The sequence below is a fragment of the Halteromyces radiatus genome (genome assembly GCF_025201355.1).
Source record: "Halteromyces radiatus strain CBS 162.75 chromosome Unknown BX664scaffold_4, whole genome shotgun sequence".
Taxonomy (NCBI): Eukaryota; Fungi; Mucoromycota; class Mucoromycetes; order Mucorales; family Cunninghamellaceae; genus Halteromyces; species Halteromyces radiatus.
The window spans coordinates 1660733-1688689 of NW_026251690.1; the positions used below are offsets into that span (position 1 = coordinate 1660733).

Below are 27957 nucleotides of genomic sequence, written 5' to 3' on the forward strand. Positions count from 1 at the left end.
GGGAATAATAAAGATGAAATGGTATTCATCATCTAACAGAATGAAATGATTATAAAAGAATGTGGAAAATTAAAAAAAAAGAGTAAAGAATGTCATCAAACCAAATATAATGACATGTCACGAGTGGAGGGTTTGTTTTTTCTAAATGACGAGTTTTTTTTTTTTTTTTTTGTTATGTTTTATTGACATTGTTGATTATTCTCCTCTTGTTTTAGAGAGAGAAGGCGTGACCAATCATTCATTGACAGACTATTTCATTTGAGTCCTTTGAATGAGTTTCTTGATATTCTTTTTTTCTTTTTACTCTCTATCAAATCAAAACTCAGCGTTTATTTTATTGGCTGTACTAAATTCAGGTGAAGGTGGTGGTTTTGGTTCAAAGTAGGAGGGAAGCTTGAGAAGCTTCGACTACTATTCGACTCCGACCTCTTAATTAGCAAAAAGGGAATTTTTTTTTTTTGATATAAATATTAATTTCATCTTTCTCTTTCTTTTCCTTCTTCATTATTATTATTATTATTTCTTGTTGTTTTTTATTCTCAACTTACTTATTTTTTTTTTCTCTTTTTAATTCGACTATTTAAAAATATTTCATATATGATATCATATTGAATAATATACACACATATATATAAAATGACACCATCAATATCACCTCACACTCATATAAATAACACAACAAAAGAAGATGACCAATTATCAAGATCGAGCTCTAAATCATCATCATCATCAATTCAACAACACAATGATCAAGTTAAACTTACTATGACAGATCCAACATTACAACATACTGATGAATCTAATCCTTTTGCCTTTACACCTATACAACTTGCCACTTTGATGGATCCGAAAAACTTACCGTTACTTCATGACTTTGGTGGACTTGCAGGTGTAGCACGTGGTCTTTATGCGAACTTACAGTCTGGATTACCATCTAATCCCGAAACGGAACATATCACTCAACGTATCTTTTTAGATGATATACGATCAAAAGAATATACAACTCAACAACAACAACAGAATACAACGAATTTGGCTTCTCGATCCTCTATTTTTGGTTACAATGTTTTACCACCTGTCAAATCTAAAAACATATTCGAATTAATGTGGATGGCCTTTAAAGATAAAACTTTGGTAAGTAGGAACTTTTTTTTTTTAAAAAAAAATTGATTGATTGATTGATTGATCTTTTTTTTTTTTGTTTAATGTTTATGATAAATATAGATTCTATTGACTGTGGCTGCTGCTGTATCCCTTGCCGTTGGACTATATGAAGATATTGCTCAACCTGAATATGATGCTCAAGGAAACAAAATACCAGGTGTTAAATGGGTGGAAGGTGTTGCTATCATTGTGGCTGTGGTGATTGTCGTATTGGTAGGAAGTGTCAATGATTTTCAAAAGGAAAAACAATTTCGAAAATTGAATGCCAAGAAAGAAGATCGTACTGTCAAGGTAAGGAAACAAAAAAAAAAAGAACAAAAAAAAAAAAAACTGGTTTTATGTGATACATTAATACATTATTCGTTATCATATTTAGGCTACTCGTGATAATACTATTGCATTGATTTCTATACATGATATTCTTGTTGGTGATATTCTACATTTGGAACCTGGTGATATTGTTGCTGCTGATGGAATTTTTATTGAAGGTCATAATTTGAAATGTGATGAATCCGCTGCCACTGGTGAATCTGATGCTGTACGAAAACAACCTTGGGAAGTATGTTGGCGTCTATCTCAAATCAACAATCATATTACTCAGCAACATAAGGATAGTGCTTTACAACAATTGGACGAAAAGAAGAACACTGTCAGTAAATCTACTTCTGATCCTTTTATATTATCTGGTGCAAAGGTGACCGAAGGTGTATGTACTTATTTGGTTACTGGTGTGGGGATTCATTCTTACAATGGTCGTACCATGATGGCTTTACGTACAGAATCTCAAACAACTCCTTTACAAGAAAAATTAAATGGTTTGGCTGAAATGATTGCGAAATTGGGTTCAGCAGCTGGTTTGATCATGTTAATCGCTGTCTTGATCCGTTACTTTGTTGGTTGGAAAACTCCCGGTATGATGCCTACTTCTGCTACTCATATCGTTGCTGATGTCATGAATATTTTGATTGTCGTGGTTACTATTGTTGTTGTGGCTGTACCTGAAGGTTTACCTCTTGCTGTGACTTTAGGTAAGAAGAAGAAGAAGAGAAAGAGAAAAAAAAAAAAAAGAAAAAAAGAAAAAAAGAAGAAATCAACTGACTTTTTTTTTTTTTTTTGGTGATGTTAGCATTGGCATATGCTACCCAACGGATGTTGAAAGACAATAACTTGGTCCGTGTACTGGCGGCTTGTGAAACCATGGGAAATGCAACCACTGTATGCTCTGATAAAACTGGAACTTTGACTCAAAATAAAATGTCGGTGGTGGCTGGTACATTTGGTGCATCGCTTCGATTCCTGAAAGACGCACCGGATAGTCGAAAAGATTTGATTGATTTAACCAAAGTCAAGGACAAGACTCCATCTCCTATTTTGGATCTCTTACATGATACCATCGCTATCAATTCTACAGCTTTTGAAGGCAAGGATGAAAATGGACTCAAATGTTTTGTTGGTAACAAGACGGAAACGGCTTTATTGAATTTTGCTCAAGATACTGGTGCTCCTGACTATGAATCTGTACGCTCTAAATACCCTGTGGAACAACTCTATCCATTCAGTTCTTCTCGCAAGGCCATGGCTACCATTGTACGTATGCCTCATCCTACTCATCCTGATCAATTTATTTATCGTGCTCATGTCAAAGGGGCATCTGAAATTCTGATGCGTCACTGTGGCAAGATTCTTTCGTTGAAATCATCCGCTTATCAAGATTCTTCTATGGTAGCCACTCGTACTCTTTCTGGTGAAGATCGCAATCGTATGGATCGTATTATTCAAAGTTATGCTTCTCGAAGTCTACGAACCATTGGTATGGCCTATCGTGATTTTGAACAATGGCCTCCTTATATGTCTAACCAAGATGATAATAATAATAATGATGATGATGTGATGAATGTAACATCTCCTACTACTGGTGAAGAAGTTGAAGTGCCATTTGATACTTTGGTGGATGACAAAGGTTTAGTATTGATTGGTATTGTTGGGATTGAAGATCCTTTACGTCCTGGTGTAAAGGAAGCTGTCAAGGCATGTCAACAAGCTGGTGTATTTATTCGTATGGTCACTGGAGACAACATGATGACGGCTAAAAGCATTGCCAAACAATGTGGTATCTATACTTCTGGTGGGATTGTCATGGAAGGTCCTGTTTTTCGTAATTTACCTGCTTCTGAAATGGATGCTATCTTACCTCGCTTACAAGTCTTGGCTCGTTCTAGTCCTGAAGATAAACAAATTTTAGTCAGTCGTTTACAAGAATTAGGTGATATTGTTGCTGTTACTGGTGATGGAACAAATGATGGTCCTGCTCTCAAGATGGCTGATGTTGGCTTTTCCATGGGTATTGCTGGTACTGAAGTAGCAAAGGTAACTTTTTTTTTTTTTTTTAAAAAAAAGGATGAGTTGGAATAGATAGATTAAACTATTTTTATATATGTTACGTGGACTTTTATAGGAAGCATCAAGTATTATTTTGATGGATGATAACTTCTCCAGTATTGTTAAAGCTATTATGTGGGGACGATGTGTGAACGATTCGGTGAAAAAATTCCTAGAATTCCAACTGACAGTGAACATTACGGCTGTAGTACTTACATTTATATCTGCAGTGGCATCTACCAAACAAAAGTCAGTATTGACTGCAGTACAATTACTCTGGGTGAACTTGATTATGGATACATTTGCTGCTCTTGCTCTGGCTACTGATCCTCCAACTGAAGAATTGTTACATCGTGCTCCTGAACCTCGCTCTTCACCTCTGATTACATTCAAGATGTGGAAGATGATCATCGGACAAGCCATCTTCCAGATAACTGTTACCTTGGTCTTACTTTACAGTGATATCCTTCCCTTCGATTCTGAAAGTGAAATCTTACAAACCATTGTCTTCAATACTTTTGTTTTTTGTCAAATCTTTAATGAAATCAAGTAAGTCAATGAATAGATTAATGATGATGAACATAAATTCAACTCTTTTTTTTTTTTATCGTAGTTGCCGACGTATTGATAGTAATCTCAACATCTTTTCTAACATTTGGGCCAACAAGTTCTTTATGTTCATCTTTGTCCTTTGTGTGTTTTTGCAATGTATCATTGTGAATTTTGGTGGTGCTGCATTCCAAGTGACTCAAGTAGATGGTGTGGCATGGGCGATTTCCCTTGTGATTGGTCTAGTCTCTCTTCCTGTAGGTGTTCTTATTCGATTGATCCCTGATAAACTCTTCAGTTTCATGTTCTTTAATCCTGTAACAAGACAACGGTATTTGGGCACAGACAATAAAGCGGTATTGGCACCTCCAAGTGTGTATGTGACAGGCAATGATCGTGTGGCATGGAATGGAAATCAACAACAACAACAACAACAACAACAGCAGCAGCAGCAGGAAATGTCTGGTTCAAAGGCACATATGTCTTCGGATAAATTATCTCAAGTATCCTCTATTCATTCTGATCCAGCTATTGCAGCCACTCCTCCTGATTATGAAGATCGTGCTTCAATTACAATTGATATGGATAGCCCTGATTTGAAAAAATAGTACCTCTTTATACTTTATATACCTTTTTATTTTTGTATTTTAATCTCTTATCCTACTTGTACCATAATTTTTTTTCTCTTTCTTTATTATATATATATATATATACTTTTTGACAATAAAGTCGAATCCTACTTATGTTTATTGATATTAGAATAGGTGATATAACGTTTATGCATGAATGATTTTTCCCCATTCCTTGTTTGGAACCGGATATTCAAAATGTCGTCACACCATATTATATAAAAAAAAAAGTTCAATTTTATGGCTTCCTTTCTCTTCATCCTTTTTTTTTTTTTTTTTTTTTGGTATATATATTATACGTGATGGAACTTTTACAACAACAATTCAAAAACATGGTGATTGATATACCTTTGGATAAGACTTCTACAAATATTGGCCAAGATGATCAACAAAACAAACAAGGTTATAGCAAGAAGAACCCATTGGCGAATATGGTTAAAGCAGATGATCTATTTACTCCTCCTGCATTGAAACGACAGAATGCTTGTTTATGGTGTGATGATGATGGTGATAATCCCTTTACTACATAAGTACCCATTCTCCAGTCTTTTGTATCTTTATAACTATGATTTGTACTTCTATTGTCTTTACTTATACTTTATTTGAATTAGTTTTAGCATATATTATCATAATAAAGTTTAGTTTCATATCAAATAAAGCAATAAAGGTCTTTTATTTTGACAACTTTTCTGTGAAGTTGTACCTCCAGGTGTTTCAGCTCCGTGCAATTTTATAAAGTCGGTCGCACCTTTTTTTTTTTTTTTTGTGCCTTTCTTTCTGTCTCTTTTTTTTTCACTTTGTTTTTTTAAGTGATCGCTTCAAAAGAATCAACAATCTTTATGGTCATGAAAATATCATTCTCATAGTAATACCAATTTTCCGTAGTGCAGTATAGATGATAAGTTAGGATGAAACTATTTCATCAAAATAAAGAACAACTTTTGTGTATTTACCTTTTTAAAAATATAGTATGTATGTAATTGAAAGTGTGTGCGAGTATGGAACAGACTAGACTTGAACAAGCCAATCATCCATTTCTCTTCGTAGTGTTAGTGACACAGAAAGTTATATACCTATTTAATAAGACTTGATAGATGGCTGATACATCGAATTCTTATGTCTCTTTATTATTCTACGATGACCATTAATGACTTCTCTGCCAATTTCTATGATGATTTCTATGATGATTTCTATGATGATTTCTATGATGATTTCTACAATAACGATGAAAATTTATAATCATGCTTGACAAAGAAGATGTAGACGAAAGGTGGCTTTACCTTTCAAAGTTGAAATGTCAAAAGATTATTTTAACTGATGGCTGCAAAATCATATAGAAAATCAATAGTAACTTTGTTCGATAAAAAAAAAAGGTATTATTGCTATCATCACCCAACCATCATCATCCATTAGTGATTAAAGACTACCATGCTAAAACTCATAGCAGAATAACACAAGTGCTTTCCTCCATTATCATTACATTCAAAAAAAAAAAAAAAAAAAAGCGGTTCCTACAATGATATGCTAATAATAGGATTCTTTTTTTTTTTTTTTCAGTGGAAAGGAAGACCGATAAAATGCAATAAAATAGGAGATCCTGTTCCGTTAACTACTTCTCCTCAACCGGACCTAACCATAGATGATGACGATCAAATTGGTAAATGACTCCTTACTTGGACAAACTTTATGAATTCATCATCATCATCATCACAGTAAATTTTTGCTTATCAATTTTTTTTTTCTAGTGAGGATTATTAAAAAAAAGAGTTTCAGTCACTTGATGATGATAGTTCACACACATCATTTTTAATTGCCAATCAGGATAAATCATTTTTGATATATGATTGGTGGAGCTGCGGCTGGATGTATTTGTTATATACATTAGGGGAAATCGGAGTGTACTACAATAGAACCTTTTCACCGCAGTTTATCATATTTTAAGCAAAGCAGCGGCAACCTAAACAAATTTGCATATTTAAAGGCAAAAAAAAAAGGAGAAAAAAAATATTCCTTTCTTTTCTTCATATTCTTTGTTATTTTTATTGATATTTCTTATTATTATTATTATTATGTCGACTGCTACTATTGGATTTGCAGAAAGCATGCCTGAACGTGATGATGTTGAATATCATGTAGAATGGTTAGATAGTCAACAAGCTTTCCCTTCTCTTTCATCTACTAGTACTACGGATCCTCATCATCTAGAAGATTGGCAATTCTTACATCGACAAGAAATTATTCAAGCTGAACATGATATACAGGAAAATGGTCAACGATTGGAAACCTCTGAAATGGAAGATAAGTGGCAGCAAGTGGATTTCTTTCGTGAAAAGCAATTTGTGGATGTAGTAGTTGATGCAACCGATTTACCATTAAAAGCACCTCCTAATAAACCTAGACGACATCAACAAAAAGTGGAATTAACTGAAGAACAACAACGATTATTGTATTGGAATATGATTGATGATATGGAACAAGAAGAAACTGATTATCTTTACCAACTGTATTATGATCGCAAGATGCCTAGTCTAAACAATCCTGTTAAAGGTGGTCACAAACATACTCGTCGTCATTTGGAAGCTTTACAACGAGCACATTTACGATTGGAACAAGGGGAACTTTGGGACAACAACAAAATACAAAAATACTTGGAATATATGGCTAACATCAATGCAATGGATAATCTAGGTAACAACTCATCCGTTCCTTCTACTAAACATTGGGGTCGACCTCCTGCGATGGATCCTCGTTTATTACATGGTTTGGTACATGTTCCTCTTCCCCGTAAGGCGGATCGTACGTCTTCTTCTTCTTCTGGTGCTGGCTCGTCTCGATCAAAATCTTCAAGATCATTTAGTATGGAATCTGACTTTTGTTTACAAGTCAAAAATTGATTTATCTTTCCTTCTTCCTGTTTCTCCTCTTTTTACTTTGTAGATAGTATCCTCTTTTTTTTTTTTTTTTTTTTTTTTTTATTTGTCATATTCCCCTTTTTCTTTCTTTATTTTATACATATATTCCCTCTTGTTAATACTAGACCAAGTTCATTCGTACTCCCTTCACATAATCCCCTCCTTTTTTTTGTTGTTTGTCTTTTGATTACAAATTGGTAGAATAAATATGATAAACTGGATGTTGTCTACAATATTTTTGTTAGTGCTCGCGATTATGCGGTGTATAAATTTTTGACCAATCAAACGGAGACAGCTTGCTTTTCTTGGTCTTTTTTTTTTTTTTTTTTTTGTTTTCTTTCTTTGTCTTTCCCTTTTTATATTATACAAAGTTATCAATATAGCCTTGGATTAGACGAAGATGCAACTCCATTCGTTTCCTATATGGTCAACGATATTACTATTAGTGGTTGGTCTTTGTTTACTGGTGGAAGCAGCAGGCAAAGATTATTACAAGATCTTGGACGTCCCTCGTGATGCTGGCAAGAGTCAAATCAAAAAACACTACAAAAAATTATCACGCGTTTATCATCCTGATAAGAATCCTGATAATAAAGAAGCTGAAGCCAAATTTATGGAACTTTCTGATGGTAAGTTGGAAAAAAAATTGGTATATATATATATATATTAACACTTTGTTTTAAGCTTATGCCATTTTGATGGACGATGAACAGCGATCTATTTATGACCGATATGGTGAAGAAGGCTTGAAACAACATAATAATGGTGGTGGAGGCCATCCTTTCCAAAATCCTTTTGATGTCTTTTCTCACTTTTTTGGTGGTGGTGGATTTGGTAAGAAAAGAAAAAATGACACAAATATAGTTTTACTAACAAAATAAGTCAATAGGTCATCATGGACATCAACAAGAAAAACGAGGACCCAACTTGAATATTGAATTAGAAGTGACATTGGAAGATCTTTATAATGGAGCAACTGTGGAATTGGATATTTCAAAACAAGTAGTATGTGATCATTGTCATGGTAGTGGTGCTAGACGATCAGAGGATATTGTCACATGCTCAGTATGTCAAGGTCAAGGAGTTAGAATACAACGAGTCCAAATTGCACCAGGTATGGTTCAACAATTCCAACAAACATGTGATCATTGTGGTGGTAAAGGCAAGGTAATTCGACACGTTTGTCCTGCGTGTGAAGGCAAGAAACTACGACGCGGCAATGAACAATACACGATCCAAGTAGAAAAAGGTATGCAAGATGGACAAACAATAGTATTGGAACAAGAAGGCGACGAATATCCGGATGCGATTCCTGGCGATATCATCTTCAATGTGGCCGCCATTCCTCATTTGGTTTACGAACGTCATGGGCATCATCTTTATACCAAACAACATATCACTTTGATCGAAGCCTTGACTGGGTTCAAAAAGACATTGACTAAACTGGATGGTTCGTTGGTGAAACTAGAAAGAACTGGGGTTACGCAATATGGTTTTGTCCAAAATATCAAAGGTGCTGGTATGCCTATCTATGACTCTTCTGAATATGGCGATCTGTTTGTAGAATATTTAGTTGTTTTCCCTGACCACGTGGACGATACAGTTATTGAAGGTAAGGATATCATCATTTCGTCATTTTATAGTATATGATTCATTTTTAACCTTTTTGTCTCTTTTTTTTTTTTTTTTTTTTTTTTTTTTTTTTGTGTTTAGTGTTAAAAAAAGGTGCTCATTTCTCCTCTAGTGATTCTATTACCCATCAAGAACTTTAGACTGTTTTTTTTTCATTATTTACTTTTTGTTTTACAATAAAACTCACTCTTGTGATTTAAACCTTTTTTTTTTAATTACTTTTTTTGTCATGGATTTGTTGATTGAATTTAGAAACGCATGATGCCTTTGTTTATGGTTGAATTCACCTGTTCATTATCATCATCATCCCATTAGTTCTTTTCTTTTCTTTTCTTTTCTCTTTTTCTCATTTCTAAACTGACATACTTTTATTATTATTATTATTACTTTGATCATCATCAAAGGCGATGAGCTATTATCCTCCTTATCATCCAAATACACCTTATAGTGCTCCTCCAGGTTATCCTTCTATGCCACCACCACCTATTTACTCACCTTATGGTTCTCGTGGTTCGATGATGACTCCTGGTGAGAAAAAAAAAATAATAGAAAAATGAATCTAATAAGCTTACTTTTACTTTTTACTTCCGCGTAAAAAAAAAAAAAAAAAGGTATGATGCACAATTATCCTTATCCTTATGCTATTCCTCCTCCACCAGACCCATTTCTTGCCTCTCTTTCATGTCACTCTGAGATGATTTCATGGTAAACTGTCAAAAAATAAATTGGTTTCAATTCAAACTAACATGATTGTTTCTACAGTTTGACGAGAAGTTTCTGTTGTTGTTTTATGGGTAATGAAGATATTCGAAGGTATCGAAAAGGAGAAGATTACACCTGATCATTTATTGTCCAATACAAATACACCATCCTTCGCTGGGATTTAAAAAGAACAATGAAAAGAGTTGATGGGTGTGATTTTCTCCCCCTTTTTCTTTCTTTTTCTACGCACAATAGAGTTTTTTTTTCGTTTTCGTTTTCTTCTTTACTTTGTCTTTATTCCTTCTTATTTCTATCATGTATTTCTATATAAAACTCCCTTTTTCTTTCCTTTCTCTTTCTTCTTCTTTTTTTTTTTTTTTTTTATTATTGTCTATTATAATAAATAAACATACGCGTTCTCTTTTATGATTACTTATGCTGAAAACAACCCTACTCCTGGCCAACCTGCTCCTTCACCTGTTGGTTTTGAAAATGTACCTGTCATTGAAACACCTATTGATCTCAAGGTAGAAGGCTCTATTCCTTCTTGGGTACAAGGCACTATGTATCGTTCAGGTAAAGCTCAAAAAAGTTTTTTTTTTTTTTTTTTTTCCTCTCCATCATTACAACTCACATTCTACATGTTATTTGTACGAAATAGGATCTGGAAAATACAATATATTACTGGATAATGGGGATACATTTCATGTGGGACATCCTTTTGATGCACTTGCTATGCTTCATCGATTTGTGATTCAAGGTAATCGGGTTCAATACTCATCTCGACATACTTCCAATGGTGTGGAAAGACGAATCAAGGCACAAGACCCTACTTTATTGACATTTGGTCCTGATCCATGTAAAACCATTTTTGGTCGTATGCAATCCGTCTATCATCATATATCAAATTTTGGATCAAATGCAGTGTTACAAGAATCTGATCCTGAATTTGATATGGTCAATGTCACTATTACTCCCAATTTTCCTCTAGGTGAAGTCCTCGAAAATGAAACAGGTATCAAACGTGGACATGGTTTGGTCGTAAAAAGAGATGCCAATACTTTACAACTGGTGGATTCCAATACTTTACGTAAGAAATAAAACAGAAAAATAATCGTACCTTTACTTTTCAGTTATTCCTAATTTTTTTTTTTTTTTTAGAGCCTCTCAAAATGTTTACTTATGCTCACGTCGATAAGAAAATTCAAGGTCTCTTATGCGCTTCCCATCATCAATATGATGAAACAGAAAATGAATATGTCAACTTTATGGTACGATTAGGTCCTTTTCCAAGTTTCCAACCTTTTATCACTGGACCTTATCTTCCAAACACATCAGTTTCGTTGGATTCTCCTCTACCTCCCCCACATACTCGACTCTGTGAACCTATTTGGCGACATCTTGGTGCTTGGAATACGATGCAATCTCTCAAACCATCTTATATTCATTCCTTTAGTATGACTGAACGATATATCATCATACCCAACTTTCCATACTATTATTCTTTTGGTGGTCTATCTGCTATTTACTATTCTTGTGCCTATCAGACGTTTTATTGGGATGCTACTCGTCATACTTTATTCCATGTAGTGGATCGACAAACTGGACGACATGTTGCTACTTATGATGCTGACCCTTGTTTTTCTTTCCATGCTGCCAATGCTTGGGATCAATTGGAAACATTACCCGGTGGACAAACGGAACGTGTGATTTATATGGATTATTGTATGTACGAAAATACCGATATTATTGATGTTAGTTTTGAATTGGGAAAACAACAATCAAACCAAGAGAATGGCAGCAACAAGATGGATGGGTCAAAGACGAAGATAGATTTGGACAAGGTCTCACCAGCAAGATACGTACATATCAAGAAACATACGGATGGCAAACAAGACCACGCGATTGCTCCAAGTCAAGTACGACGTTATCGATTGGGAAGGGTACCAGAACCGACAAGGACAGAACATTATCAAAGTTACCAATGGTTTTCTCGTGAATACAATCAACGACGTGTGGCTTCTTACCAAGTACTAGCATATGATGTGGAACTTCCAAGATTCAATCCTCGCTACAATCTCAAACCATATAGGTTTCTATGGGGTGTATGTGAATCACGTTATGCACCTTCTTATGCGTCTGGCACCGTTGTCAATGGATTGATCAAAGTAGACCTCGATCAACCTCAACAAGTACTTAATACGGATAAGCAAAGCACAGCCAAAATATGGGACGAACCTGGATGCTCATGTGCGGAACCGATATTTCTACCTAAACCCGAAAAGACAGCAAAGGAAGACGAAGGCGTTATATTGTCCATTGTGAATCGACAACAAGAATGCTTTTTATTAGTACTAGATGCTTCGACAATGACGGAATTGGCAAGGACTTCGATTGGCAAATTTAATATGAACACTATACATGGTAGTTTTATGGATCAACATGGAAAAGGCGTGGCAGTCAATTGACGATATCATTCCATCGTTTTAGTTATATGTTTAGTCTATATATTATATTTGTTTGAAAAAAAAAAATAAAATAGATGGATATTTTTTTTTTATTTATATACATGGAAATGAAGAAATGAAATAATAATAGAATAGATGGATCAAGTCCCTTCATCATCATGTTTTATATCTTTGATTGGAGCAAGACATTGAGGTACACATTGATTCGCATCCACTTGACATAAACTAATCAAGCATGCCGTGAATTGTTCCCATGTAACAGAAGATGGTAAATCAGATGGATATTCGGTGGAATCTTGTGGAGGAGGTTGAGGAGGAGAAGGATAATAAGTGCCTGGTTGATAACCTGGATTATAGTCTAAAGGTATTGCCATTGTCAAGGCGGCAAACAGCATACTGGTGATGCACAATATAGAGATCATCATCATGGTGTTCTTTTTTTTTTATTAAAAAAAAAAAAAGAGGGAAATAGTGAATGCATTTTCATAGAAACCAAATAACGTTGTATTATATATCATTTCGTAACAAAAAAGGGGGGTAGACTTCATTCTTCATCATCCTTTCCCTTCATCCATGACAACAGTATAAAAATGGTTAAATGATGCTTTAACAGTGCTTTCCATATCAGAATACGATAAAAAGATAAATGAAATATGATTCTTGTAAAATATGATTCTTGTCAGGTATGATTATAAACTACAAAAAAAAGGGGAATAGAATGGATCGATGCTATCCTGTTGTCACTTTACAGTTTGGGTAGTTTATGCAAAAAAAAAAAGAACCACTACCATATTATGAATATCATGTATCTTTCTTTTTTTTTTTTTGATATATAATGATGATTGGTATGCTCAAGTCTTCCTTTCTCTAAAGACATCCAACGTTTGCTCCAAGACACCGCGATTTTTTTTTTTTTTTTTTTTGGTAATTCCCCTTATATTTCCTCCTCTTTTAAAGGACGGCAAGTTCAAATACATTCTTTGTTTTCAACAACCATCTTTTATTCCGCCTCTCGTTTTACGATTTAGTAAATCGTTATCAGTATTCTCATGAAATCACAAATTGTTATCCTTGATCAATCCACGTGTCATTCATCCTTTCATATAATTATCTATTGTCCATCATCCAATCTATCATATGAAGGAAAGAAATTACAACATATTTGTTATAGTACATGTACAATATTATTTATTCAAATTTCATGTACATCCCTATGATACATTTTTTTTTCATTTATTTTAGCAACGGTGATGCTGCGGCCTACAAAGAAGGATAAAGTAGAATTTGATAAGGAAATTAAAAAAAAAAACCTACAGATCACTATGTTAGGGTAATAATAATAATAGAGCACTTTACATCATTAGATCGTGATCTTCAGAATGATGAACCTAGGCCAGGGGCAAAAGAAGATGATCAAGATGATCTATCTGCAGTGACGCATGTACAGAAAGACGCATGTAATCATGATCACTGAACGAGTTTGTTCGCCATGTCTACAAAGTGTGTTTCAAAAAAAAAAAAAAAAAAGGAGACGTGAACCGATTCGATATGGACTGATGAGGCAAACTACGGCGATAACATTAATAATCAGGATGGCAGATAGGGCAAACAAAGAAAAAAAAATTTGGTTCATTCTGGTTTTACTTTTTTAATAATCTGTGGAGATGATCAAATATGGCTTCATTAACTATCATTGTATACTATAATGAAAAGTCGATCAATAGAAAAATCCATTTTAAACAATGGAGGGAATAGGAGAAGTACGCATAAAGTGATCTGAGTTAATGTGGAGGATGCATTTTCAAAAAAAAAAAATTCTGCGTCTATTTCATGCGTACAATGCTTGCATGTAGATAATGGCATCATCGACCAAAACATAAGTCGATCATTTGAACTAACTCAATGCTTAAACAGTATAGAGAAAAAAAAAGTAGTTTTGATATACCTTCAGAGAGATGGATAAAAAAAAAATAGTAGCTTACCCATATTTAATCACTTATCACTATTTGTAAACAAGTCGGTTTATGTCAGCCAGATCATACAATAAGTGATGATTAACAGCAGAAGAAAAAGGATCATCATCAGTCTGATCTAGACATATTTGCTATGATATGTCATCATATATCGTAAGAATAAGTGGGATCAGCAGTGATAACAAAACAAAAGAGAGACAATTTCCTATTTGACACTCAGGAAAGAGGTTGATACCAGAAGTACATTTTGCATTGATGCACCGTCCATCATCTCAAAATCATTATATGAAATCAAATTTTATTATAAGAGTAATGATTGTGATAAAAAAAAAAAAAAAACAGTGAAAGGGGCAACTAATCTATGTAAAGGGGATAAACAAAACTATCTAAGTGGTCTATTCTATCAAACTATCTATTATCCAGTTGCTTGCCTTTTGTACGTATTATTCGAAAATTATTTATTAGGTCATCTGAAGTCATATGGCACAAGTAGAAGGTCGTTGCATAGGTAAAACCGAGATAACATGTTGTATGAATGCCTTGTATAGCTACGTTGTTGATTGTATTGTCCATACGTTGGCTGCAGGGTGTATGTGTATGTATGTGTGAGAGAGGATGCCATCCAGTCATGAAGCAGAAAATCAAATCATCCCCTTTGTTGATTGTTATATTGTCAATAAGTAATAAGCTGCAGAATCACATTGTCCAGCAAGTGCTCCATCTCTTTTTGTGTTTGTCCAAGCACACTTACTAATATATCTAGTAATCATCACGTTCTACCAAAGTTGTCGTATAATGAATTCGCTTTGTCCATTTCCCTTGTTGACTTTCCCCCCTTGAAATATCCCTCTTGTTTTGCGCCATTTGTTAAAGAGGGCGTTTGTCTGTCGCGTCGATCGTTGCAGATATTCGGAAGGTCCCATACGTTGACGATCGGCAAAAATGATTTTCGCTATATAATATTACCTATCGACGATGGATCACAGACATGTTGACAGAGAGTTCAAAGTGAATTTGATGAAGAATAAAGTAAGTGATTGCTGTAACACGTAGATGGAATGATAAAAAAAAAATACAGAAATAAAGGCTTTTGTTATTTCGTATTTCGAGCGTTTTTCGATGATCATGCGTGTTGATGCTTGATGATGATTACAAAAACTGGCGCTAAATAAGAATTCTAGGAGATCTACATAAGAATAAGATAAAGGAAAAAGAATCAGAGACAGCCAAAAGGGGGTCAAAGACAAAGTATTCAGTAACATCTTTTCGCGCCGCGTTGGATATAAGTTACTTTTATTTATTTACCAAAGCATTGTATATATTGATAAAAGAAGGGGTACATAGTCTTCGCATAAACCTTGCCATTAAACTTTCGATATTGCTTCCTTTTTGAAGTTGGTTGAATGGGTCATCATTTTTTCGTTGATATAGATCATATTGTTTTGTACTAGTAATTCATTTAGTTGTTCATGTTCCCTGTGTAAAAACGGAATGGAGGAAATAAGTATTAATTGATTGATAAAGTTTGAGCATGTTGAGATTGAATTATGACAAGGGGATGGATATTTTGAATCGTGACAAGGGGTTTGAGTACATAAATGTTGAGAATTATTGAAAAAAAAAGAAGGGGAAAAAAGGAGAGAAGAAAAAGGAAAGCTAAAAAAGTAAAGTCAACTAAAAGAAAAGGGACCAATGGCAACTCCGCAAACTTTAAAATTAGCCTTTGAGCTAAAGTACTAAAGATTCTGTCGATCTTTTGATATGATATGCTTGATATTATCTATTCATCATCCCTTTGCGCTTATGTATGATGATCATCCTGGGCTTCATTCAGTAACCTTGAATTATCATCATCATCATCATGTATAAGTTTTATATCCTTTATGCAGAAAAAAAAAAAAGCCATTTTGCCACATTTAACCTAGTTCTTGAAAGTACAGAAAAAAAAAAGATATAAATTGAAGACAAATCACAACCCAAAAAAAAAAAAAAATAACAAGAAATCAATCTATTTTATTCTCTTTTCTTATATCTATTCATTTATCTATATTCCAACTTATATAACTATGGTTTACCGCTCATCTCTATTCCTTACTTTGGCTCTTGCCATCACTTTGGTCAGTGGTGTTCCTCTCGCTGATAAAGTACAAGTTGATAAACAGGTAGCACATTTGGCAGCAAGACAAGGTACTAGTCCTACTACTGGTGGTTCTACTACTGGTGGTGGTGCATCTACCTCAGGAACCAGAGTCACCGATGCAGAATGGCAACAAATCAAGACATGTGTAGACAATGGTGCTGCTGGTGCTGGTGCTGCTAGTAGTGCTGGTGGAGCTGCTGGAGCTGCTGGTGGTACTACTGGAGCTGCTGGTGGTACTACTGGAGCTGCTGGTGGTACTACTGGAGCTGCTGGTGGTACTACTGGAGCTGCTGGTGGTGCTACTGGAGCTGCTGGTGGTGCTCCTACTGGCGGTATGCGTAGAAGCTTGATGGTGGCAAGACAAGGTACTTCTCCTGGTGGTGGTACTGGTAGCTCTGACGCTCCAGCTATAGTTGCAGAATGTGCTTTCCAAGTTCTAGGTGGTGGTGCTGCTAGTGCTGGTGGTGCTGCTGGTGGTACTGCTCCTAGTAAATAAGATGATTCCAAGCGCATTTTTAGAAATGACGTCAATGATTATCACTTGTGCCAAGATATATCCTAGTATTTACGTAAAAGAAGTTATTTTTTAAAAAAAAAATGTGTTTTTTTTTGTTGTCTAGCTCAACATCATTCTAATAAACTAAATCTTATTTGTTCAAGTAAAAAAAAAAAAAGGCTTTAAGATAAGAATCAGATGAAACCTTTTATTGGTGATATAAAAGTATTGCCGATAGTTAATTTTTTAAACGATGATAATTGATGATGATGGATGATTGGTAGTAGAATTTTAATAGTAGTATCAAAGAGAGATAAAAGAAAAAAAAATCAAATTCGAAAAGCTCTTTTTTCATTGGATGATGCAAAAATGCACCCCTTAATTTTTTGGCGGGATCTCATCAACTGGCGTTCTTTTTTTTTTTTTTTTTTTATCTCTCTCTTTTTTACCGTTTGGATTGAAAATTCTTAGAATGTTAAGTCAACTTATATCAATAAAGATTCATCACAGTGTTGTCTGTTTTGGTCTATTAGGTATATGAAGGCAAGCGAATGTTAATAAATGGTGACTGATCCATGTCCTTTTTTTTTTTTTAACTCTCTCTTCCTTGTATTCTAGATTGATATATTAACGGTATATAATGTTAAAGAAGTTGATCTCAAGTTTTTCATACAAATGTACACAAGTTTACACGGTATACAGAACAAGTTGATTTAGGTAATACTTGGACAAAAAAAAAAAGAGAAGGACAATAGGTTGTTTTCAAAATAAACACTAGATTTATAATGTTGTATAGAAAGAATGAAACTCACAATGGTGTTTTATATATATATATATATAACAGTAGTAGTTTGAAAATATTGGATATACTGGATATGGTATGCTTCTTTGTTATACAAGAACAAAATACTAGGATGATATTTTATACGTTATCTAATATTACCTATCGGGAATGGATCACAGACATGTTGATAGAGAGTTCAAAGTGAATTTGATGAAGAATAAAGTAAATGATTGTTGTAACACATAGATCGAATGATAAAAAAAAATACAGCAATAAAGGCTATTGTTATTTCGTCTTTCGAGCTTTTTCGATAATCATGCGTGTTGATGCTTGATGATGATTACAAAAACTGGCGCTAAATAAGAATTCTAGGAGATCTACATAAGAATAAGATAAAGGAAAAGGAATCAGAGATGGCCAAAAGGGGGTTAAAGACAAAGTATTCAGTAACACCTTTTCGCGCCGCGTTGGATATAAGTTACATACTTTTATTTATTTACCAAAGCATTGGATATATTGATAAAAGAAGGGGTACATAGTCTTCGCATAAACCTTGCCATTAAACTTTCGATATTGCTTCCTTTTTAAAGTCGGTTGAATGAGTCATCATTTCTTCGTTGATATAGATCATATTGTTTTGTACTAGTAATTCATTTAGTTGTTCACGTTCCCTGTGTAAAAACGGACTGGAGAGAAATAAGTATTAATTGATTGATAAAGTTTGAGCATGTTGAGATTGAATTATGACAAGGGGATGGATATGTTGAATCGTGACAAGGGGTTTGACTACATAAATGTTGAGAATTATTGAAAAAAAAAAGAAGGGGAAAAAAGGAGAGCAGAAGAGGAAAGCTAAAAAAGTAAAGTCGACTAAAAGAAAAGGGACCAATGGCAACTCCGCAAACTTTAAAATTAGCCTTTGAGCTAAAGTACTAAAGATTCTGTCGATCTTTCGATATGATATGCTTTATATTATCTATTCATCATCCCTTTGCGCTTATGTATGATGATCATCCTGGGCTTCATTCAGTAACCTTGAGTCATCATCATCATGTATAAGTTTTATATCCCTTCATGCAGAAAAAAAAGAAGTCATTTTGCCACATTAACCTAGTTCTTGAAAGTACAGAAAAAAAAAGGTATAAATAGAAGACAAATCACAACCCAAAAAAAAAAAAAAATAACAAGAAATCAATCTATTTTATTCTCTTTTTTTATATCTATTCATTTATCTATATTCCAACTTATATAACTATGGTTTACCGCTCATCTCTATTCCTTACTTTGGCTCTTGCCATCACTTTGGTCAGTGGTGTTCCTCTCGCTGATAAAGTACAAGTTGATAAACAGGTAGCACATTTGGCAGCAAGACAAGGTACTACTGGTGCCGGTGGTGCAACTGGAACTGATGCTACTGGTGGTGGCACTGCTGGTGGTTCTACTACTGGTGGTGCTACCCCAGAAACCCTTACCGATCAGCAAATACAACAATTCTTGGATTGTATAACGAAGAGTGCTGCTCCTGGTGGTTCTACTGGAGCTGCTGGTGGTTCTACTGGAGCTACTGGTGGTACTACTGGAGCTGCTGGTGGTACTGCTGGAGCTGCTGGTGGTTCTACTGGAGCTACTGGTGGTACTACTGGAGCTGCTGGTGGTACTGCTGGAGCTGCTGGTGGTTCTACTGGAGCTACTGGTGGTACTGACCCCGTCGTTCAACAGTGTCTAGACCAAATTTCAAGTACCAGTGCCGCTGGTGGTACTGCTGGAGCCGCTGGTGCTACTCCTGCTGGTGCTGGTGCTGCTGGTACTACTCCTGGTTCTACTCCTGGTGGTGCTGGTGGTGCTGGTGGTGCTACTGGAGCTGCTGGTGGTGCTAGTAAATAAGATGAACTCCAAGGGCATTTTTAGAAATGACGTCAATGGTTATCACTTGTGCCAAAATTTATCCTGGTATATACGTAAAAGAAGTTATTTTTTTTAAAAAAAGTGTTTTTTTTTGTTGTCTAGCTCAACATCATTCTAATAAACTAAATCTTATTTGTTCAAGTAAAAAAAAAAAAAAAAAAAGGCTTTAAGATAAGAATCAGATGAAACCTTTTATTGGTGATATAAAAGTATTGCCGATAGTTAATTTTTTAAACGATGATAATTGATGATGATGGATGATTGGTAGTAGAATTTTAATAGTAGTATCAAAGAGAGTTAAAAGAAAAAAGATCAAATTCGAAAAGCTCCTTTTCCATTGGATGATGCAAAAATGCACCCCTTGATTTTTTGGCGGGATCTCATCAACTGGCGTTCTTTTTTTTTTTTTTTTTTTTTTTTTTTTTATCTCTCTCTCTTTTTTACCGTTTGGATTGAAAATTCTTAGAATGTTAAGTCAACTTATATCAATAAAGATTCATCACAGTGTTGTCTGTTTTGGTCTATTAGGTATATGAAGGCAAGCGAATGTTAATGAATGTTGACTGATCCATATCCCTTTTTTTTTAAACTCTCTCTTCCTTGTATTCTAGATTGAAATATTAACGATATATAATGTTAAAGAAGTTGATCTCAAGTTTTTCATACAAATGTACACAAGTTTACACGGTATACAGAACAAGTTGATTTAGGTAATACTTGGACAAAAAAAAAAAGAGAAGGACAATAGGTTGTTTGCAAAATAAACACTAGAATTATAATGTTGTATAGAAAGAATGAAACTCATAATGGTGTTTTATTTATATATATAGCAGTAATAGTTTGAAAATATTGGATATACTGGATATGGTATACTTCTTTGTTATACAAGAACAAAATACTAAGAGGAAAAGGTATATTTTATACTTGATGGATAGAATTTAGATGAATGATATATTTACATGTTTTATGTTATTCTGACATTTACTAGACTCTTATGGATCAAATGATTATTTCGGGGTATGAACTAGACAGATCTATCCACATGGTTCAAAACAGCGTGATATACTTTGTAAGGTAATGAAAAAATAAACAAATCTGTATACTAAACTATTTTTCTTTTATAGATCTTTTACTTTTGAATGGAACGTATATATGATTTAAAAGGTAAAAAAAATAAAAAATAAAAAAGATATTATTATTATTATTATTATTATTTTTATACTTATTTGTTATTCTTATTATTATTGTTGTTGTTACTGATCATGATATAGTTACTCAAACGACAGCACAGTTTGGTTTGCAACACTCACACACACACACACACACACACACACACACACCGCCAGTGGAAAAACTTTATTATTTTTGTTTTGGTTGTTCCTTTTTTGGCCTCTTACCTGTCATTTATGGATTTCTTTGATTATTATTTATTTCTACTCCCTTTTTTCTCCCTTTTCTTCTTTCTTTCTATTATTCCTTTTTTCTTATTGTTTTTTTTTTTATATTGTGATTATCATCTTCACTTTTTCTTCCTATTATTCTCCTATTTCAACAGGCCTTGGCTGGCTTACGGTTTTATATCATTTTGGCTCAATACAACAATCTGGGTCTTAGTATCAACAACAACAATGGGGATTACACACAGTAAGCAATCCAATTCTTCAACCTCTTCTGGGAAATTACGAACAAAATCAAGAAAACGAAGCAAGTTGACAGGATCTCTTCATCGGAATAAAACAAAACAACAAAGGGCCCTAGTATCTTCTCCACCATCAACATTTATTGAACCTATTCAACAAAATAACGACGCTCAGACCATATCTTTTTTACGCAATGATTCTGTATCACCACCTAATACAACAACAACAATAACAACGACAGCGATGATGGCAACGACAGCAACAGAAGCAACAGAAGCAACTGTACCACAAACGCATATGAACGAAGACGAAAATGATGAATTACTTCCTTTGACATCAATGAGGAATAAGTCGACTGGTCTAAACATCAACACTTCAAATGATAGGAGAGGCGGCAGAAGAACCACTCGAAACTCATCTCGTACAGCATCACGACCTGTTTCTACCTTATCTTGCTCAACTGATAGTGGATTACAAAGTGCTACAAGTAGTGGATGGACTTTTTCTGGTGGACTTTTCTCTCATATCGATACCAATACTTCTTCAACAATTACTGCTATTACTGATTACTCAACTATCTCCAAAAGGTCAATGACGGAATGGCCTGATGAATATACTAACATATCCAACAAGAAACAGACTTTGCCACCGCCTTATTATCAACAATCCGATCATCATGGGACATCCTCCTCTACCGCCACCGGTACAACCTGTTCAACTACTCTCAATACTACTCTGCAAACTACTGAACCTGATTTGTCCTTATCTCTTACTGGCAATCAACAAGCTTTCTTGTCAACAAACTCTACTGTACCTAGGAATGCGCCTTCTTCTCTGCTAGACTCACTTCTGACCCAATTGATTCAATCTCCATCTTCGTCTTTTCGGTTGTTTAAGGATGCATTCACTGCAGCTATCACCAGCAATAACGATATTCAAGAAACAGTTTTCAAGGCTGCAGAAATATGGTATCAACAAACCAACGACAGTACTGCCCAAATGTGGTTAGCAAGATGCAAAATAGAGGGTTGGGGAACTTTATCTGATCCTGTGGTAGGATTTACTCGATTGAAGGCATTAGCGGATCATGGATCGTGGGAAGCGTTTTATCCTTTGGCTGTCTACTATTTGAATGGTGTTTGGAATTCATCTTCTGATAATGGTATGGTTCAACCTGTGGATCTTTCGGCAGCTTATCAATGGTTTTTAGCAACAGTGGAGTCTCATCAGCAGCAACCTGACTTTCCTTTGACTCAAGATCAACAAGTTATCTTTGATGTGATTAGTTTAGCTCAATATCGATTAGGCTCTATGTTATTACATGGTCAAGGTGTGGCAGAAAACTCTGAAGAAGCTCTTGATCGGTTTGAAAAAAGTGCCTGTCTAGGAAATAGGTAAATCAAAAACAACTTTTTTTTTTTTTTTTTTTTTTTTTTGCTTACGATTCTTTCAATAATACTTTTTTTTTTTTTTTTTTTTTTTTAGATATTCTCAATTTATTACCGGATTTCATTATGAAAAAGGAATCATTGCCAAACAAGATCTCATCAAAGCCCAAACTTATTACAAGTATAGTGCCGATCAAGGGTTTGCGGAAGCTCAAGCTGCACTAGGTATCTGTTTGATTGATCAAGGTGAAACAAATCAAGGAATTTATTGGTTAAATCAAGCTATCGGTTTGGTAGGAAAAAAAAAAGTGTCATCATTCTCAAAGCAGTAAGAAAATATCAGGGACTTATTCGCACTTTTCCATTTTTAGAACAATACCCGTGCTTTGTTGAAACTTGGCACGTTGCATGAAACTGGAAGTATCGTTCCCAAGGATCAAGAAAAAGCAATTCATTATTATAAACTGGCGGCTCATCAAGATGACCCTGTAGCTCATTACATCTTAGGACTTCAATACAGACTTGGTCATGGATTATTACAACAAAATTATATTCAAGCTGGGAAACATTTGATTCGATCGGCTCGTGCTGGATTTGCTCCGTCTCAAAGATTAATTGGTTTGATGTATGCACAAGGTTTGATGTCAATAACATTGCAAGAAGAACATCATCATCAACAAAGACGAAAAGATGAAAAAACAGCATTGGTCTGGTTCCGTCGTGCAGCTTCTCATGGTGACGTACGCGCATTAGGTTTGGTTGGATCATGCTATGAATATGGTCATGGTGCTGCTATCAATTTGGACATCGCTTTACAATATTATCAAAAGGCTGCTCGTATATCAAGTCCATTCCAAACTGCCGCTCAAGTTGCTGTGGCTACGCTGTTACATCGGATGAATCGTCATCGTGATGCTTTAGACTGGTTCCTTCGTGCTCAAAACGCTAAGGCCCAAGATATTCCTTTGGATATATATGATCAAGCTCAAAGAACTGCAACTTTGATGGTGGCTCGATATCGACTTCATGGTTGGGCTGGAACAAAGGATCCTGCAATGGCTTTTGACATGTTATCTCAATTAGTCTCCAACAACACAACAGATGGTCATGCTCATTATTGGTTAGCTGCTTGTTACGAAGAAGGTATTTCCGGTGTATGTGATTGTAATCTTGTCAAGGCTTTTTATCATTATCAAGTAGCTGCAATGACTGGGGACGTCGATGCACAATTTCAGGTAATATAGAAAATAGTAGATATTCCTGTTCTGTTATTTACCTTTTTTTCCCTCTTTTTTTTTTTTTTTTTTTTTTATAAATATACAAATAGGTTGGTTTTATGTTATCCAATGGCAAAGGTGTAGAAAAAAATCGACAAGAAGCGTTCCAATGGTACCAAAAAGCGGCGCAACAAGGTCACAAAACAGCACTATATAGTATGGGTCTCTATTACGTCAAAGGGCTGGATGGTGTAGACAAGGATTTAAAAGTTGCTACTGACTGTTTTAAAAAGGCTGCTCAACTTGGTCTGGTGACTGCAATGACTTCTCTGGCCTCTTTATATCGTATTCACCTAACCTCATTGAACAACAAGCATGATAATGAGGACGATCAAGATATTGCTGATTCTTCTCCTTCTTCTTCTTCCTATTATCGTGATCAAGTTATTTTTTGGTATCGTAAGGCGGCTGCTTTGGGTGATGTTAATGCCCAACGTGAACTTGGTATACTTTACAATAGTGGACTTTTGGGTATCACACAGGACCATGCCATGGCGTTTGACCTATTGGGGAAAGCTAGTCGGCAAGAAGATGCTCAGGCTACACTGTTATTGGCAAGTTATTATCAACATGGAACTATGGTGGAGAAAGATGATGATCAAGCCCTTCAACTTTATCTTTACGCTGCTTCTTTGGGATCATCAGTGTAAGTTATATATATATCGTACTGTTCACAATTACTTACTTATTCCCCTTTTTTTTTTATTATTTCTCTGATTATGAACAGTGCTTATTTTGCTGCTGCTCAACTCTATCACTCATTACATCGTTACGAACAAGCCTTCATTCAATATCAGTTGGCATCCAAAGATCCTCAATTACAAAGAACAAGAATTGGACGAACGGCCAAATTGATGGTGGCTCGATATATTCTTAGTTATATCGCTAGCTCTACTACTTCCTTTGGACAACCTACTTCTCATCTTCAAGTTACTGATTTGACTATTAATCATACAAAGGAAGAAGCGTTCAAAATGTTGGAAAATTTGGCGGTGATTGATCGATTTGAACATTCTTTTTATTGGCTTGGTAGGTCAAGTTTATTTACAGATATACATATATATATATCTTACAGAAAGATCTCATCATCTCCTTTATATATATTATTATTATCTAGCTGACTGTTATTTTACGGGTAATGGTACTTTGGTCAATTATCATGATGCTCTTTATTGGTTCCGACGTGCTGCTGATGAGATTGATAACAAGGATGCGATGATCAAAGTGGCTCATATGTATGAAAATGGACTTGGATCTGAACTGGATCTATCTCTAGCATTACAATACTTAAGGAAAGCGGCAGTCTTGGGTCATGTTGAAGGACAGCATCAAATGGGTAAGAGTAATTTTTAGTTCCTTGATAGGAAAGCATACTAATTATTTAATTTTTTATAGGTATGGCGTTCTGGCGTGGTCATTACAACTTGCAAATCGATTTCAATGAAGCGATTCACTGGTTTACCAAATCAGCAACACAATGTTACAGTCAAAGTCATTGGGCTCTTGGGCAACTTTCCATTGAAAACGGAGATGAAGAAATGGCTATTGCATGGTGGCAAAAAGCAGTTGATCTTGGACATATAGTCTCTATGAGACTTCTTGCCGCCTTATTATTACAACAACAACAACAACAACAACAACAACAACAGTCTCCATCATCATCGTCATCATCCTCTTCAATTGCATCAACATTGGACCTTGGACATATACTTCAACTATTGGCAGATGCTTCTCGACTTGGTGATACAGAATCTCTTGTATTGTTAGGTCAAATCCATCAAGCAGGCACAGTGACAACTTCCTTTAAACATTCTAATTTGGATCATCAAGGACAAAATCAGTATACTAATGATAATATGGAGTATCAAACTGGCAGTGGTAGTAGCACTAGTATTGTGAACAGTGATGGCGAAGAAGAATGGATAATGGATGAAGAAGAAACTCAACTCCTTCAACGACAACAAGAAGAACAAGAACTGGCTATTCGATGCTTTGAACAGGCGGCTACGATGGGTCATGTCGGTGCGATGTTTTTGGCTGGACAATCTTGGCATACTCAGGAACAATATGCTGCTGCCTTTGATTTTTATGATCAAGCTGCTCAGCATGGACATGTAATATCCAAAGTTATGCGTGCTCGATATAGGTTAGCTGGTCTTGGCGGGATTCCTATTGACAAAGAACTTGGTTTTATGGTAAAGATGATTAAACAAAAAAAAAAAAAAAAAAAAAAAAAAAACGTTTGAACTGATTAGTTTCATTTCCTCTCGTCGCACTATTGAATAACAACAACTCTAGGAATTGCTGGAATGTGCTGAAAAGGATCAGTGTGTAGAAGCTTATAACTCACTTGGACAATGCTACGAAATGGGATTAGGAACTGTTAAGGATATAACGTGCGCTTACCATTGGTATCTACGTTCTTCTGAAACAACCAACGATGCTGAAGCAATGTACCGTATTGGCCGAATGTATGATGACAAACAGCTCAATACTTCTGATGTTGACAACAGTCATGAAGCTGCCTATAGATGGTATCAATTAGCCGATCAAACCAGTGGACATGTACTTGCCAATTATCAGCTAGGACTTTATTATTCTCGATATAATATCAACAACAAAACGTTGGCGATGAAACATTTTCGAAAGGCGGCCATTGAAGGTAACAAGGATGCAATGTATGAATTGGGATATCTATATATTAGCGATGAAGATCATGACAACAAACTAGAATGGCAATTGGAAGGCGTTCATTGGCTTACACAGGCAGCTCAAACCGGATTCAAGCAAGCACAATGCGAATTGGCCATTCTCTATCATTCTGGACGTGATTATGTACAACAAGAATCTGACAGCAATAATATCAATGAAACAGTGACGGTGGTTGTGGAACAAGATTTTGAAAAGGCGTATGATTTGTTTTGCCAAGCTTCTAGACAAGGACATGTTACTGCGACACTATATATTGGTACTTATTATGAGCATGGTATTCATGTGGCTCCTAGTACAGATCTTGCCAAGGAATGGTACCAAGAAGCTATTGAACAAGCATCATCGGCAGAGAATGACAAAGACAGTGGCACTGACAAGTTATGGTTAGCGGAACTTGGATTGGCTCGTTTATGGCATCAAGAAAAAGCAAGTATAGAAGCCTACAATATGTTTTGTGCAGCTTACAAGCATGGACCGAAAAAAGGACTAGAAAAAGACGAAATGACCCCAGGATTGAGTTCTTCCGCGATGGCTTCCTGTAGAGTGATGATTGCTCGATATCTTCTTCATGGATGGGGTGGTGTACCCCAAGATACAAGACTGGCAGCACAAGAATTGGTATCTATGGCCGATATGGGATACACCAAAGTGTTTCTGGAAGTGGCACAGTGTTATGAAAATGGCATTGGTGTAACGCGTGATCATCTTATGGCCTATACTTGGTATGGACGTGTTATTGCTATTGGCAACGCAAGGATTGAACAACAACAACAACAACAACAACAAGAGGAAGAAAATGATATTGTTGATGATGATGATCTTTGGGATGAACAAGATGAACAAGATCATGTCATGGCTCTTTATAGATTGGCTGAAATGTATCGACTTGGATATACTCCGGATGGTCAAGTGGATCAAGAACAAGCTTATTCACTTTATTCATTGGCAGCAAATAAAGGTAATCAAGGGGAAACTAAATCACTTGGAAATAGTACAAAGGGGACTCATCATTTCATTTTACTTTTTTTTTAGGTTCACTTGAAGCTCAACATTATGTACAATCCTTTTCAGCGTAGTTTGTATCTTTTATATTATTATGCATCACTTTTATTATCATTATTATTATTTATGACTTTTTTTTTTTTTTTTTTTACCATTTGTATATATACCATCATTTTATGCCCTACTCTTTTTTATTTATGTATTC

General features: G+C 35.2%; 6 protein-coding genes across 6 annotated transcripts; all 6 read left to right on the forward strand.

The window, feature by feature from the left end:
• Positions 1-765: 765 nt before the first annotated feature.
• On the forward strand, positions 766-4700 carry BX664DRAFT_365423 (PMCA-type calcium-translocating P-type ATPase; the record flags this gene model as incomplete). The annotated part of the gene is made up of 6 exons (XM_051548472.1): positions 766-1134; positions 1225-1455; positions 1541-2192; positions 2291-3531; positions 3620-4092; positions 4157-4700. The coding sequence occupies 6 exons, from the start codon at positions 766-768 to the stop codon at positions 4698-4700; spliced, it is 3510 nt and encodes a 1169-aa protein (XP_051400155.1).
• A 2049-nt stretch (positions 4701-6749) lies between these two features.
• BX664DRAFT_332710 (uncharacterized protein) lies at positions 6750-7667 on the forward strand. Its single transcript, XM_051545378.1, has one exon. The coding sequence runs from the start codon at positions 6791-6793 to the stop codon at positions 7613-7615; it is 825 nt and encodes a 274-aa protein (XP_051400156.1). The 5' UTR covers positions 6750-6790; the 3' UTR covers positions 7616-7667.
• Positions 7668-7969: 302 nt separating this feature from the next.
• Positions 7970-9491, forward strand: BX664DRAFT_296927 (uncharacterized protein). Its single transcript, XM_051542226.1, has 4 exons — positions 7970-8262; positions 8318-8467; positions 8523-9245; positions 9347-9491. Exons 1-4 carry the CDS (start codon positions 8034-8036, stop codon positions 9403-9405), a joined length of 1161 nt encoding a protein of 386 aa, XP_051400157.1. The 5' UTR covers positions 7970-8033; the 3' UTR covers positions 9406-9491.
• An 873-nt stretch (positions 9492-10364) lies between these two features.
• On the forward strand, positions 10365-12507 carry BX664DRAFT_332713 (putative carotene-dioxygenase). The gene is made up of 3 exons (XM_051545379.1): positions 10365-10543; positions 10629-11057; positions 11129-12507. The coding sequence occupies exons 1-3, from the start codon at positions 10393-10395 to the stop codon at positions 12433-12435; spliced, it is 1887 nt and encodes a 628-aa protein (XP_051400158.1). The 5' UTR covers positions 10365-10392; the 3' UTR covers positions 12436-12507.
• Positions 12508-19082: 6575 nt separating this feature from the next.
• BX664DRAFT_349712 (uncharacterized protein) lies at positions 19083-19712 on the forward strand (the record flags this gene model as incomplete). The annotated part of the gene is made up of 1 exon (XM_051547612.1): positions 19083-19712. One exon carries the CDS (start codon positions 19083-19085, stop codon positions 19710-19712), a length of 630 nt encoding a protein of 209 aa, XP_051400159.1.
• A 1500-nt stretch (positions 19713-21212) lies between these two features.
• Positions 21213-27877, forward strand: BX664DRAFT_332716 (uncharacterized protein). Its single transcript, XM_051545380.1, has 9 exons — positions 21213-22767; positions 22859-23054; positions 23133-23996; positions 24089-24684; positions 24766-25067; positions 25156-25374; positions 25434-26233; positions 26337-27708; positions 27783-27877. Exons 1-9 carry the CDS (start codon positions 21362-21364, stop codon positions 27824-27826), a joined length of 5799 nt encoding a protein of 1932 aa, XP_051400160.1. The 5' UTR covers positions 21213-21361; the 3' UTR covers positions 27827-27877.
• The last annotated feature ends 80 nt before the right edge of the window (positions 27878-27957 follow it).